Raw genomic sequence first — 15,310 nt, 5'->3', positions numbered from 1 at the left:
ATGTCTAAAACCAAACTCATGATCCTCCCACCCAGTGCACCCCCTACTTCTTCCTCCCGTAGACTTTCCCATCTCAGTCAATAGCAATAACATCCTTTTAGTTGCTAAGGACAAAAACTTAGAATTAGCCTTGACTCCTTTCCCTCATACTTCATATCCAATCAGTGAGCAAATTTTGTTGCCTCTGCCTTCAAAATACATCAAAAAAATCTGAGCACTTCTCATTACTTCCACGGCTACTACTCTAAGCCAACCATCTATTTTTTACTTATTTATTTTAAGTAGGCTCCATGCCCAATGTGGGGCTTGAACTCAAGACCCTGAGATACAGAGTTGTATGTTCTACTGACTGAGCCAGCCAGGCGCCGCACCAACCATCTATTTCTTGTCTGGATTATTGCAATGATCTTCTAATGGGTTTCCCTGCTTATACACTTGCCTCACTGCAGTCTTTTCCCATCTCAACAGAGTAGCCCAAGTGATTCAATTAAAACATGGGTTCTTATCATTCCTTTATAGAAACTCTCCAATGGCTGCTTATCTCACTCACCATAGCCATGAGGTCAGGTCATATGTATTTGACTCTATTTTACCTTTTCTCCTATTACACTTCTACCCGCAACCTCCTACTTGTTCTGCTCTAGCCACAGAGGATTCCTTGTTATTCTCAAATATGCCAGGCATATTCCTACCTCAGGATCTTTGTACCTATTGGTCTCTCTGCCTGGAATACTCTACTGCCAGTTAGCCTCACCTCCTTAAGTCTTTACTCAAATACCACCTTAGTGAGTCCTCAGATCACCCTATTTAAAATTATACCTACCCAAAATATTCCTATCCCCTCTCCCCCAAATCTTTCTCCATATCACTTAGTATCATCTATGGTATAATGTAATTTATTCATTTATTTTGTTTGACTCTACCCATGGCAAATACGCTACATTCACTGCTATATCCCCAGCATCTAAAACACTTTCTGGCACTTAGTAGACAAAGAATGAATTATAAACTATTTAAGTTTCTTAAAAGCTACAAGTCCTTTATATTAAGAATTTTATACAATTTCCCAACCAGATAGTAAAGAAATACTGGAGAAAGTAAAATGTCTGTTTATTTTAATAGGTATTCAACTGACCTTCAAATCAATCAATTCTGTACTATTATTTTTTCATTGAGTCAGGCCACTTAATTAAAATAAGTTCAGTTGTGACACACCATCATCACTAATTTTAAATAAAAACTACAATCATGATTTGCCTTCTCCAAATATACGTTCTCTCAGGTAGTCCATCCGAGCTTCCTTTGTTGACAATGCCATAGAGTTCCATTCAAAATGCGGGATCTGTAAAATAAGCCATGTAGTTTGAATGGAAATTTTAAAGCAACAACAAAAAGACATCAGGGAAGACTTGTAAGCACCACTGAGCCGAGCTGTAGGCATCTGTGAAATTAGTTTACATAAACATAAACGATTTTTAGAAGCCAAGTCGGTCCTTCTTCCTGGTAAAGCCCAGAGACCTACTTCTTCCTTCACAGTTCCTTTAATCCTCCTGTTCCTACAATACCAACAGTAGACATTCTTCCTATTACCTTTCCAACATACATATACTAGCCTTTTTCTCTTGTATCTCTACCCATCTCCACAGTGCCTCTCGTAAGATAAATAAAAAAACCAATAGATCTTCTAGAGAGAATAAAATAAAATGATTTTTATTTACTATTCAAGAAAAATGAAGGATGTTCTGTTTCAGAGATATTTTAATATAACTTTTTTTAATATTAAAAAAAGGTAATTCTAGAACTTTCACATTAAAAGGGAACACATACTGGTTGGACCTAGAAGGTATAATGCTAAGTTAAATAAGTCAGACAGAGAAAGACAAATACCATATGACTTCATTCATATGTGGTTAAGAAACAAAACAAATGAACAAAGAAAAAGAAAGACCAAAAAAACAGACTCTTAAATACAGAGAACAGGCCTGTGGTTGTCAGGGGCTAGAGGGGGAATGGGTGAAATAGATAAAAGGGATTAAGAGGTACAAAGTTCCACTTGCAAAATAAGTCACAGAGATGAAAAGTAGAGCATAGGGAATGTAGTCCATAAGACTGAAAAAATGGTGACAGATGATCACTACACTTAATCGTGGTGAACACTGAGTAATGTAGAGAATTGTTGAACCATTATGTTGGATACCTGAAACACTGTCTGTTAATTATACTCCAATTTTTAAAAAAGGAAACATATGTACAGCCAGTTCTCTGGGGGGTTTTTTAGAGGCGAAATTACATGAGTATTTCATACCTGAATTACATGATAGCCCAAAATTTCCAATTGTCGTTTTTTCATAGCAGATTTTCCTTTTAAGTGAGGGATGTTTCTACAAAAAGCTCTTGAATCCAAAAATTCCAGAGCAATCCTACAGAAGATAAAAAAAATTTGCTTCTGAAATCAAAACGAGAAACAATAATTACAAGCCTTTCAGGAACAAAGTTGCATCTTTATGGGCGCCTGGGTGGCTCAGTTGTTAAGCGTCTGCCTTCAGCTCAGGTCATGATCCCAGGGTCCTGGGGTCCTGGGATTGAGCCCCGCATCGGGCTCCCTGCTCCACAGGAAGTCTGCTTCTCCCTCTCCCACTCCCCCTGCTTGTGTTCCCTCTCTCGCTGTGTCTCTCTCTGTCAAATAAATAAATAAAATCTTAAAAAAAAAAAAGTGGAAAAAAAAAGTTGCATCTTTATAAATTAATTTATACAAAAAACAAATGAATATAAATGAGTATTCTATTCTTCTACTTAAATTAGTAATTGATGACAAGTAAGCCTATTCATTATAATTTACACCAAATTAGAGTAAAAATCTCCATGCTTTCATTCGTTTCCTTGTCCAATATATATTTACCATGCAACTACCATATGGAAGGCACTGTGAGGGATACAAACATAGAGAATAGCTTATAGTCTAACAACATGTGATACATATTAAGTAACTGCAATACAGTGTAGGAAGAAGTTAAGTGCTACTGGATAAGCAGAGAGGTAGGGGAGCTCCAAAGCAGATACTATTTGCTTCCACTGAGGACAATGAGAAGGTTAGCACTTTAGTTAGACTGCCAGGCGTTGGACAGTAAAGGACAGACATAAATGCTGAAGGCAGAGGAAAAGCAAAGGCACAGAGGCAGAATGCAGGAGATAAATGAGAAGCAGATTCTCCTACAACTGATCCTTGATAACGGAGTTCATTAAATTATGCCAAACTTAACGTTTAACAAAATCTGAAACTAAGAAATAAGTTACCTTTCAGCTCCTGGTGGCAGTCTTGATCCAGTTATTTGGGTATTTGATTCCCAGTGCGTTTCTGGCAGTTTTCCCAAAGTTATATTGTGGCTTCCATATGGAAGAGCTTTTTTTCTTTTATCCAAGATACACTCAAAATCTGTAAGTACAGGAATCAACAGTATGAATTAAGTAAATTCTTACAGGTAAAAGTTTAAGATATATTTTAAATTTGTATACATATAGCGATATACATGTATACACACACACACACACATATGAAAGAATGATGTACAGCTCCCTAATTATCCAACTTGTTTTATAAGATCTGGTCCAATGGCACCTCTCTTTGAAAATCAATCAATAAAAATCAACCAGCAAGTATTACTAAACTGTATTTAGTACGGAGTTATATTTAGTGCTGGTATAGGTCAAATAACATTAAGAGTTTTATTTTAATCCTCTTAAATCTCTTGGTAGCATTTGGAGGAAGCTGAACCTACTCATCTGAAAACTAGTAAGGGCAAAGATTCAAACATGTATCCTGTCTTTCCTGTATGAACTGTACATAAGAGTAACTAAATAGTTGGTATGGGAAAGTTCTTTTTAGACAAATTCCAGCTAATGCAGAAGAAATGATAGATGTTGAATATCACTACTTTAGGGGCGCCTGGGTGGCTCAGTCGTTAAGCGTCTGCCTTCGGCTCAGGTCATGATCCCAGGGTCCTGGGATCGAGCCCCGCATCGGGCTCTCTGCTCAGCGGGAAGCCTGCTTCTCCCTCTCCCACTCCCCCTGCTTGTGTTCCCTCTCTCGCTGTGTCTCTCTCTGTCAAATAAATAAAATCTTTAAAAAAAAAAAATCACTACTTTACCACCCCTAATGAATAATGGATTTAGACAATAATTTTAATGACTGATAAAATCTGTAGGTGAAAAACTGATAGGAGAACTTTCTAATGGATGAGCTGGTAAATCTTTAATATAACAAAAACAAGACAACCAGCACTATATGTCTTCTGATACGATACAATAAGAAGTACATACCACTATGAAATAGTCTGGGCAAAACAAACAAACAAAAAAACCCAACCTGAATTTAACCTGAATCTAATCAAGCCTCTAGATCTAAGGAGTGACTTACAGGAAAACAAGGGATGCAGGAGCAGGTTAAGAGATACAACAGAGGTAAAAAAAAAAAAAAAGAAAGAAAAAAGAGAGAGAGATACAACAGAGGTATAACTGAAAAGTCTAGAATGTGAAAAAAAATTTTTTTTTCAATAAATAAATTGTAAGGGGAAAAGAAAGAGGTAGAACTTAAAAAGGCCTATCAACCAAATGTAATGTCTGGACCCCAATTTTAACAAATAAACTGTAAAATAAAACATATAAAAGACACTTGGGACATTCGAACATTGACAAGCTATGTGATATTAAGAAATTTTTATGAATGGTGGTGGGGTGATAATAACGGTACTGTAGTTATGTATCTTTTTAGATAAACATTTTAAGATATGTGTGATTTCCTTGAAAAGGATCAGGTGGGACTCTGGTGAGTTTTGACAACTGGTGATGCTGTATGGGAGTTCATCATACTATTCTATTTTTTGTATATGTTTGAAATTTTTCTGTAATAAAAACAACTGTAAAAGTATTTAAACCAAGACAAAAAGGACAAATGAAAAAAGAAACAACAAATGAAAAGGAAAGAGTAGGTTTAATTATCTGCTTTTTATACATCAGGGAAACTGGGGCACTGAAGCAGCTTCGAGCTAATTATCAAACGTGAAATATAGTTCTCTCATTGACAGAATGAATTCTGGAGCTAGAATGCGTAGGTCAAATACTGGCTCCACCATTTGTCAACTATAGAACCTTGGGCAAACAATAATGTCTCAGCCTCAATTTCCTTATCTATGAAATAGAATAATTTATGTACCTGGTAGGGGCATAATAAGTTTATTATATATAAAACACTTAAAACAATGTCTAACACATAATAAACAGTATGTAGGTATATCATTTTTATTGCTGTTGTTATATGAAAATTGCAGCACTGTTTGACAGATGCATGTACCTACAAAAAGCCCTAAGGATTAAATAAACCATCATTTACTCAATTCAATGAAATACGTATGCAGTCACTAAAAATAATGTATATTTCTGGGCACAGAAAAATATTTGCAATATATAAACATAGCTACAAACATTATAGTATAAGTTATTTTTGGTTTCAAACAAGTCAGTTACAAAAACAGACAGCAAAAGTAAACAATGGTCATATCATGGTAATTTCTCTCTTTTGTTATCTGTCCTTTCTGGTTTTTCTATAAGTAGGTATCCTGTGATTTTTTTTAACTGAATTTTTTTTTAAACTTACTTAAGCAATGCTTCTAGCCCATAGTTATTTTTTATTTATTTATTTTTTTTTTTTTAAGATTTTATTTATTTATTTGACAGAGAGAGAGCACAAGTAGGCAGAGTGGTAGACAAAGGGAGAAGGAGAAGCAGGCTCCCTGCTAAGCAGGGAGCCCGATGCGGGGTTCGATCCCAGGACCCTGGGATCATGACCTGAGCCGAAGGCAGACGCTTAACGACTGAGCCACCCAGGCGCCCCTAGCCCATAGTTATTAATTATACTATTATACTGTCTTAATTATGCTACATCCATGTACATAAATATTACCAAATATTTTTTAATGATTTATATACATTTCACATAAAAATAAGCCTCTTGACAACAGGAGGTACAAATATGAATTGGAAATACAATGGTCTTGGGACAGAGTAATCTTAGTTTCAGTACTAATTACACGTTATGCATGATTTGTTATGCGTGATTTTTTTTTCTGTATTTTCCAAATGTTTTACACAGATAGGACTATTTATAGTTTGAAAGAAACATTAACAAAAACAAAACAAAAAGAATAAAATGAAATAACAGGAATAAAGAGCCGGCCACAGTGCCTGTCACAAAGTTGGTGCTCAATAATTTTAAATTATGAGATGGAATTACAGACCATTTTCATATTCATATTTTAGTGCGTTTCCTTCTGTGAGCATTATTTTTACAGGAGTATATTTTAAAATACAGATGTATTTTAAATAGTACAGATTAACAGTATATGGATGGTCCCCAACCTATGATTTTTCAACTTTACAATGGTACCAAAGTGATATGCATTCAATAGAAACCATACTTCAGATTTTGAATTTGGATCTCTTCTGATGCTGGGCAGCAGTAGTGAGGATAAAAAACTTAGAACGATTGCTTTTCACTTTCAGTACAGTTTTCAAAAAATTACATGAGATGATTCAACACCTTATTGTAAAACAAGCTTTGTTGTAGATGATTTTGCTCAACTGTAGGCTAATTTAAGTGTTCTGGGCACATTTAAGGTAGGCTAGGCCAAGCTATGAAGTTCAGCATGTTAGGGATGTATTAAATGCATTTTTTTCTTTTTTTAGAGAGAGTGTGCAAGAGCAGGGTGCAAGTGAGGGATGGAGGGGGGCAGAGGGAGGAAGTGAGAGAGAATCTCAAGCAGGCTCCACACCCAGCACAGACCCACAGGAGGGGCTTGATCTCACAACACTGAGATCATGACCTGAGCCAAAATCAAGAGTTGGACACTTAACTGACTGAGCCACCTAGGTGCCCCTAAATGCATTTTGACTTCAATATTTTCAACTTACAATGGGTTTATTGAGATATAATCCCATGGTAAGTCAAGGAAGATCTCTATCAATATTTTAAAACGACCCTCTTGCAGAGAGTTCAAGTTGTCCCCCAATATCTAATACTTCCCTTCATTTTTAATAATAGAATTCCTAATTCTTAGCTGGGTACATGGCCACCCAGAATGAAAACATTTCCTAAACTCACTCATAGCCAAGTATGGCCATATGGTATAACTAAAAATGGTATGTGCAACTTCAAGGAACTGTGCTTAAAAGGACACCCTTCCATTTCCTTCCCTCCACCTTCTGCTTAGATTGTAGATGTGTTGGCTAAAGCAGAAGGAGCCATTTTGGACCATAAAGTGGAAGCTACCTACATGTTGAGGTTGTAGTTTATAATAAAATAGAAGGATCTTGGGACACCTGGGTGGCTTAGCCAGTTAAGCATCTGCCTTTGGCTCAGGTCATGATCCTGGAGTCCTGGGATCGAGTCCTGAATCAGGGTCCTTGCTCAGCAGGGAGCCTGCTTCTCCCTCTGCCTGCCCCTCCCCCTGCTTGTACACTCTCTCTCTCTCTCTGCAAATAAATAAATAAAATATTTAAAAAATAAAATAGAAGGATCTTGATCTTTAAGGCTTGTGGAACTGGCATGCCAGCCCTGGATACCCTATGCGTATGGGAGAAGGAAATAAACTTTGTTAAGTTCCTGTTATTTATGGATTTCTGTCACTCATAGACAAATGAAATCCTAACGTAAAACCAAACAACTGAGAAAATGTGTTCTGTAGTGCAAGATGGGGGTATAAATGACTAATTTGGTTCAGTCTTCTGAACACACAATCTGATCATCCAGCTTCTGCCTAAACATTTCTTCTTCACAAGGCAGCCCATTATTTCATTTTTTGACAAATCTCTCATAAAATTCTCCTTTTATTGACTTAAAATGATTCCTTTACTTTTTACCATACTTTTATCCTGAAATAGATATCTAATTCTTCTTTCACATAATAATCCTTCAAACATTATAAGTTATGCTCACCACAACTTTTCCAGTTTTCAAATTAAACATTCCTAGCTTTTTTTTTTTTTTAATTTATTGAGCCCTCACTATGTTCCAAGGGCAGTGCTAAATATTTTTCATACGATATATCAGTTAGCCCTGTTAAGCGGGTATTATTATCCCCATTTACAGATGAAGAAACTAATAATATTCAGAGGTTGAGGAACTTGCTGAGGGATTGAAATCTGTGTAGTTCCCATCCTCTGTAGTTCTAAGACAGGATTTCTAGACTCCTTTGTTTCCAGGCCCCATTTGTCACTGTCTCTCACAAAATGCAACACTCAAAAAAAAGAATACTAAGAAATGTCTGAAGGACAGAATACAGTGGTACTACCAGCTTTCTTATTATTATTAATAACATAGGTTAAAATAGTATTTGATTTTTGGCAACCATTTACAGTATTAGTTAATATCAGGCTTATAATCCTATATAACATCCTGTATGTATGCAGATGTTTTCTAAACCTAAATTTAGAAAGTTTATGTTCTCTTAAAATTTCATCTTTTCCTTTAAGTCCACCACTTGAATTTAGCTATTTTTTTTTAAATCTTATGTTGCCATCCAATTTATCAGCTAGCCTACTAATTTTATGTCACCCACTACCAAATCAGAATGCCTTCTACAACTAGACGACTGAGAAGGTTAATGAGTTTATTTAGAGTTGAGCACAAACCTATGGAAATCTTCATCCAGGTGGATAATCCAACTTTGTTTTTGACATAAAACAATGAAATGATGCTAAGTCATTTCCCTGACTTTAGGGTACTTAGTGCAGAGGAAAAAAACTTTTGAAGATCTAGAAATGTTCAGTGAATCTGAATCTGGGTTTTACTTAGAATTGGTGAAAGATTGGTAAAAAATTAAAACAAAAAAAACAAAATGCTGATGGTTATCAAAGCTGGCCCATGGGAACTTGAGGAATCATTGCACTCTTCTATTTCGGTCTGTTTGGAAATTTCCATTTGATGAGATGATTCTACTTTAATTAGTTTAGTCTTCTGAGAGTACCTAATAACCTACCACAGACTCACCTATTCTGTGGTAATAAGGCGTAAGAACCGAGGCTTTTACACAATTGGTTCCTCCCAGCACCTCTGCTAACATTTTATAAATCTGCTGTTGTGCTCCATTCATGCTGCCAATATCTTTATGAAAATAAAAATAATTAGGTCACTTAAAATAAGTTCATCAGTTTCAAATGAAAATCAACCCAATTCTACAAACCAAAAAATCAAGATTAATATTTTCAACAAGAGCTTCGATATAATAGCACATGCAATGGTATTAAATTCAGAACGATACAAGTTCTGTGCTCTCTACCAGAGAGGTTTAGTGTCCTAAATATTAAGAAATTCTTATAACACAAATCTCACCTATAAAATGGTTCTATCAAACAGGTCATGGCACTCTCGGTAACTCTGGTGTCACGGTTGGGCTTAACAAGGTGCTAACTAATAATTCACTTGGGAATTAAATTTTGCTGTCTGACCCAAAGACAAGGCAAACCTTTATTATACTGTTGTTGACAGAAGCGGTCATGAAACCACGGAATCTGATACTCAGGGCACTCCAAGCAGACTGCTCTATTTAATTCCATAAGACGAAATTGGACCTTCATATTTAGAGATGAACATAAAACTGAAATCAAAAACAAAATATTAATTGATTTTGACAGGTTGGACCTAACAAAGACAATCCATTTTTTTCACATTCATTTATCCCCATTATTTGTTAGTACTTTTATTCTCACCTTATAAAATTGTTTCATTTGCACACACATGCTTTATATTTTTAAATTATTCAGTGGCAAGATTAGGACTAACTCCTATGTCGTTATCACTAATCATGAATATTACAACTACATTTTTTAAAATACCACCAAAGAATTTTCATTGACCTAATATTCCACATTTAGGTATCTATCCTAAAGAAACAAAGATGAGGTCAATGATTCATGTATAATAATCATTATTCATAATGAAGAATTAGAAACAACCTACATGATAACAAATGTTATTACATTCCTATCATAGCCGATTACATAAACACTAAAACAATCATGACACCAAAAAATATTTAATGGCATGCAAAACTGTTCAAAATACAGTTCAATGACAAAAGGCAACATACAAAGGTGAATATACTAATAATCCAAATTTTGTTTTAAAATACATATAGATATATAAACATACACATAAGAGCAGGAGAGACAGAAAAGAAAGATATACTCCAAAATATTATTAAAAGTGGTAGTTTCACTTGGTAGTAAGATTGAGTAATCTTTTATCTTCTATTTTATACTTTTCTGTTTTCCAAATTTTCCATAAGAAGGAAATACTTTCATAAACAGAAAAAAAATATGTTAACATTTAAATGCTTTAGTATAGGTAGAGTTGAAACTTGGATATAAAGTATAGGTAATAGTTTAATAAATTAAAATGTAGATACAGGGTCACCTGGGTGGCTCAGTAGGTTAAGCATCAGCCTTCAGCTCAGGTCATGATCCCAGGGTCCTGGGACTGAACCCCACATCAGGCTCCCTTCTCAGCGGGGAGCCTGCTTCTCCCCCTCTCTCTCTCCTCTGCCCCTCCCTCTGCTTGTGCTTCCTCTCTCTCTCAAATGAATAAATAAAATCATTAAAAAAATTAAAATTAAAAAATGTAGATACACACATTCAAGTTGAGAATCCATTTTGGCTAAGAATTTGATGTTAAAAATTGCCTTCAGGAGATCTTCCGGAAAATATCCAAGTGTGGCCAAAGAATAACCAAGAAACACTAACATGAAAGGATCCAATCCACCTAAAACAAAATTAAGATAAAAAAATTATAATGTACAGCCACCTCACATATACGTAAGCACACACTTTATTCAGGTCAAGCTGGGTTTTAAAATAATGATACAAACACAGCCTTGACAAAGCTAATCTATACTGTTACAAGTCAGGATAGTAGTGAAGTGCTTACCTTTGGGTGGGAGTAGAGTAGGAAAGGGGGACAGGAGAGAAGGACACTGTGGTAATACTGTTTCTTCACCTGGGTATTGACTCCTTGGGTGATTCAATTTATATAAATTCATACTATGTGCTAAGGATATGTAAATATTCCTATATTATTATTTTACTTCATAAGAAGTTTCAAAAATTGCTTTGTAAAGAGAAAGAACTCAAAACAAAAGGTCAGTAGTGTATGTAATAAGTGGTCTGAGTCTCTATGTATTGATGATAACAATATAATAGTGCTCAGAATGTGTTCGGTATCATTCTAAGCTCTTTACATATATTAACTCATTGAAATCTCATTTCAGTATACAGCAGGAATAATTATTATCTCCGCTTTGTAAATAAGTGTACAGAGGCACAGAGAAGTTAAATGACTTGCCTACAGTCACACAGTTAGCAAGTGGCAGTGAGGTTTAACCCTCAGAGCCCAGCTCCGGAGCCTGGACTATTATTCTGTGCTGCTGTTAGGGATCTCAAATATCCGGGCTGAGTGTAGACACATATGAAGCTCAAGTTTCAAATAGCACCTCCTCCCTTACCTGTCACCCAACAGCATGGCACATGTCCCAGAGTACAAGATTGAGGTTATTTAGCTGATTTGCCTCGTCCAAGAGACATTTCTGATGAGAAGGAAGGGGTCCCTACTGGCAGCAATATTCTTAGAAAGGACAAAAAAGATGTTAAATCTTTCCTTTTGGATTGTTTGCTGAGTTTATTTAATAAATCAAGATCAAATCATAAATGAGGTTAATAGTGACCTGTCAAATCTAATATTTATTCAAAATAAAATTATTATGCCATTACTTAAAATTTTACTTATAAAGGTATCCAAGAATTTTCCAAACATTCTCTTGGTAAGGCTTAAAAAAAAAAAATCAAAGCTGTATTTCTCAACCTTTCTTCTCTTAAACTCTTTATTTATTTATTTTTTTTAAAAAGATGTGCTTTCATTTCCTTCTGGTTGTTGGCACAAGACTGAACAACCAGGAGAGCATACTAAGTCTCAGTTTCAAGTCTCCTCTTTCTACATAATTATGTTACTAAAAAGAGGTATACATGAATGCCACACATGCATATGCCCATTCATGACTAAATATAAACATATCACAGCAGCCCATTTTACTTGTCTATTCACGAAGTAGTATCAGACATGGTTATCATATCATGGTGTCAGTCAATGGCAGGGGTAAGGAAAAAAAACAACAACCAGTATTTAGACTATAAAAGACCAAAGAGCTATCAACCTAAAGCAGTGAGTGGATGCTGGGTCCAAAATAACCATTTTTGAGACGAATGAGGGAGATTTAAACATGGACTGTGTATTAGATTTTAGGGACTATTAATTTTCTCAGGTGTCATAATAGTGTTGTGGTGATATAAGAGGTCATTATTCTTAGGAGGCATACGCCTAAGCAATTAGGGGTGAAGGGTCATGATGCCTACAACTTACTGTGAAATGGTTCCGAAAAAAATAAGAGAGCAAGAGAAACAGTAAAGCAAATAGGATAAAATGTTAACAATTACTAAGTCTGCCCAGTGAGTATATAGGCACTGTTTGATTCTTTCCATTTTTTCCTTAAGCTTGATATTTTTCATAATAAAAATGTTTCAAAAATGGGTACAACTTTTTTTAGGTCTAGAACTCATGGCTCTTATAGTTACCCCTTAAATGAGAGCTCTCTCTTACCACAGTGGCAATGGTATTCTCCAACCTACTTACTCAATGTATTACCAAACAATATACCTACTTAAGTAAGAATTCAGGTATTGAATGCAAATCCTGAAAAATTCATCATTTTGAGGTGGATCATAGTTCAAGACGCTAAATGGAAGAATAATACCAAGGATCACAAAAGGGTGGATCTGTATAAACACAACAAAATGTTATAGTTTAAACTTCAGTAAAATAAAACAAAAACTTAACCTAATTATTATTTTCGGTAGAAATCTTTTTCTAACATGCCTAGAAGTAAAATGATAAATGCATCACTACTTATTACTTTTTCCACCCTGCTATAATCTATTTAGTCCCACCACTAGTTTCTAGTAACTCTAAGTATCAATGCAGAAAAAAATCAGATAATCTACAAATTATTTTTGTTAGGTGTAAAATCCTGTTCCAGAATTCATTAATCATTAAAATGAATAGGAAATAGTATTACTAATTTCCATGATCTCAGTGCATTTTATAGACTCATCATATAATGTAATTAAGGAAGTTAGTTTATAATCATTTTTCTTTCATTCATTTTTCTTTCATTCATTTTTAAAATTTCATTATTCACTCATTCATCTAAAACTTAATGACTGCCAAGTACTATGCTAAACAAGTAGGACAGATTTTTATTTTATTTTGGGAGAAATACTGTCTCCTAAGTAAAAGCCTTATCCCAATATAGATTTAATAAGTGAATTTCTTCTCACATAATCCAAAAAGCAACATTTTAGGAGTAAGTTCCAGAAATAAATTTGTAAGAAGACACATCGACAATTTAAGAATATAGAAGTCAGTGTACACCTTATGTTTTCCTCATTTTTCACACTTTTGAATGTAGTTGTTCTTAAATATAAAAGTATCATAGGATTATAGAAAATAAAACAAAAATCATTCATACTTCATTTTCTTAAAACAGTATTGTTTTAAGTATTTCTTTCTAGACAATAAATTTTGACTACAGATCTGAAAAATATCGTAGTGAACCAAAAGATGACTGCTATACTCCCCAGATCTACACTGCTGGAGGAAACAACTTTAGAGAAACAAACTGCTGAACCAGACGCTAGAATTTAATTTTTAAAATTCAAATTCCAGGGGTGCCTGGGTGGCTCAGTCAGTTAAGCGTCTGCCCTCAGCTAAGGTCATGATCTCAGGGTCCTGGAATCCAGCCCAGTGATGGGCTCCCTGCTCAGCTGAGAGTCTGCTGGTCCCTCTCCCTCTGCCCTTCCCCCACCCATCCCTGCTCAAGTTCGCATGCACGCTCTCTCTCCCAAATAAACAAAATCTTTTAAAAAATAAAAAATAATAAAATTCCAATTCCAATTAAGTTCTCAAAGTACTTATGATAAATATTTATGCTTTTAGAAGTTGACAACTATTTAAAACTCAATTTCACCTTTTCAATCTGCTGAACAACCACTGAGGCTATCCTATCAAGTAGCAAAGTACTGAGGTAGTTAGTTCTAGCAATGAAAGATGCAATCTCTGCAACATTTTTGTAATTAATTTCATCCATCAAACGGTGTAAAGTACCAGCTGTTTCTTCAAGAAGTGACTCAGCAAACCAGTCTCCTTTTAAAGATTTAAGTTCTTCCCTTAACAGATTCAAATTGTTGTATTTTTGTAGTCTCTGAAGACCATAGTGATCTAGTTTTTGAAGCAGTTTCAGTTGTTTCCCAGTGGTATTATCCAGATATTTGTGATCATAATGAATCCATCTTAAAACAGATGTAGCAAAACCATTCAGGTCATTTAGGTCACACTGAGGTAAAATGGCTTCAATTCGAGATATCCCCACTTCATCTAGGTGAGGAGATGGAAGAATGGAAAGAGCATAGACCAGGATGGAAATCTCACTAGGTATAACACTAATTTTCAAATATCTATAAGGGAGGGGGAGAAAATGAAAATGAAAAGATCAAAATTAATAAATCAGCAACAAAACGAAAAGTACTTAAAGTCTGAATACATAATTATTATTATTATAATTAACAGGTGTGGTAGGTGTAAAATACAAGCTAATTTAAGAAGGATTAGATAAATTCAAAGATGACAGGTCCACAAAGGACTACCACGAGAAGTCTTAAGATTTTCTAAGGCACATCTCAAATATTTTATGCAAAAATGAAACCACAGTCCCTAACATACCAAAGATCAGGGTCAAAACAATGTTTCCAGTGCTGTTGCTAGAGACAGATTTTGGGCTGAATGTTTGATATGACTTGTTAGGAGCTGGTATGACCTAGTATACGCCCTGCCATACAGTGATCACTCAGTGACACTAGTTCCCTTCTCGCTCCTCTTTTCCCAAATTCCCATGGTAACAGTCCCACCCCCAAAGTAAGAGTCCAGCCACCAGGACAGCAGTTGTTAAATTACAAATTAAAAGTTGGGAGCTTGGGGCGCCTGGGTGGCTCAGTTGGTTAAGCGACTGCCTTCGGCTCAGGTCATGATCCCGGAGTCCCGGGATCGAGTCCCACATCGGGCTCCCTGCTCGGCAGGGAGTCTGCTTCTCCCTCTGACCCTCCTCCCTCTTATGCTCTCTGTCTCTCATTCTCTCTCTCTCAAATAAATAAATAAAAT

At 35.4% G+C, this 15,310-nt stretch overlaps 1 protein-coding gene across 1 annotated transcript in view; it reads right to left on the bottom strand.

Annotated features, from left to right (window-relative positions):
• Nucleotides 1-310: 310 nt before the first annotated feature.
• The window catches only part of FASTKD1 (FAST kinase domains 1), a 45,908-nt gene continuing 30,908 nt past the window's right edge, over nucleotides 311-15,310 (bottom strand). Inside the window, exons 9-16 of the mRNA XM_032401163.1 lie at nucleotides 14,124-14,610; nucleotides 12,759-12,873; nucleotides 10,682-10,810; nucleotides 9,516-9,647; nucleotides 9,041-9,154; nucleotides 3,295-3,433; nucleotides 2,306-2,420; nucleotides 311-1,342 (exon numbers count right to left, since the gene is read on the bottom strand). Of these exons, the coding sequence (XP_032257054.1) occupies nucleotides 1,247-1,342; nucleotides 2,306-2,420; nucleotides 3,295-3,433; nucleotides 9,041-9,154; nucleotides 9,516-9,647; nucleotides 10,682-10,810; nucleotides 12,759-12,873; nucleotides 14,124-14,610 (1,327 nt within the window). The 3' untranslated portion in view covers nucleotides 311-1,246. The remainder of the gene's footprint in view (nucleotides 1,343-2,305; nucleotides 2,421-3,294; nucleotides 3,434-9,040; nucleotides 9,155-9,515; nucleotides 9,648-10,681; nucleotides 10,811-12,758; nucleotides 12,874-14,123; nucleotides 14,611-15,310) is intronic.

Source organism: Phoca vitulina, unplaced genomic scaffold (genome assembly GCF_004348235.1).
Source record: "Phoca vitulina isolate PV1807 unplaced genomic scaffold, GSC_HSeal_1.0 scaffold1, whole genome shotgun sequence".
Classification (NCBI taxonomy): Eukaryota; Metazoa; Chordata; class Mammalia; order Carnivora; family Phocidae; genus Phoca; species Phoca vitulina.
The sequence above is the reverse complement of the archived record's forward strand: the minus strand, read 5'-3'. Positions and strand labels throughout refer to the sequence as shown.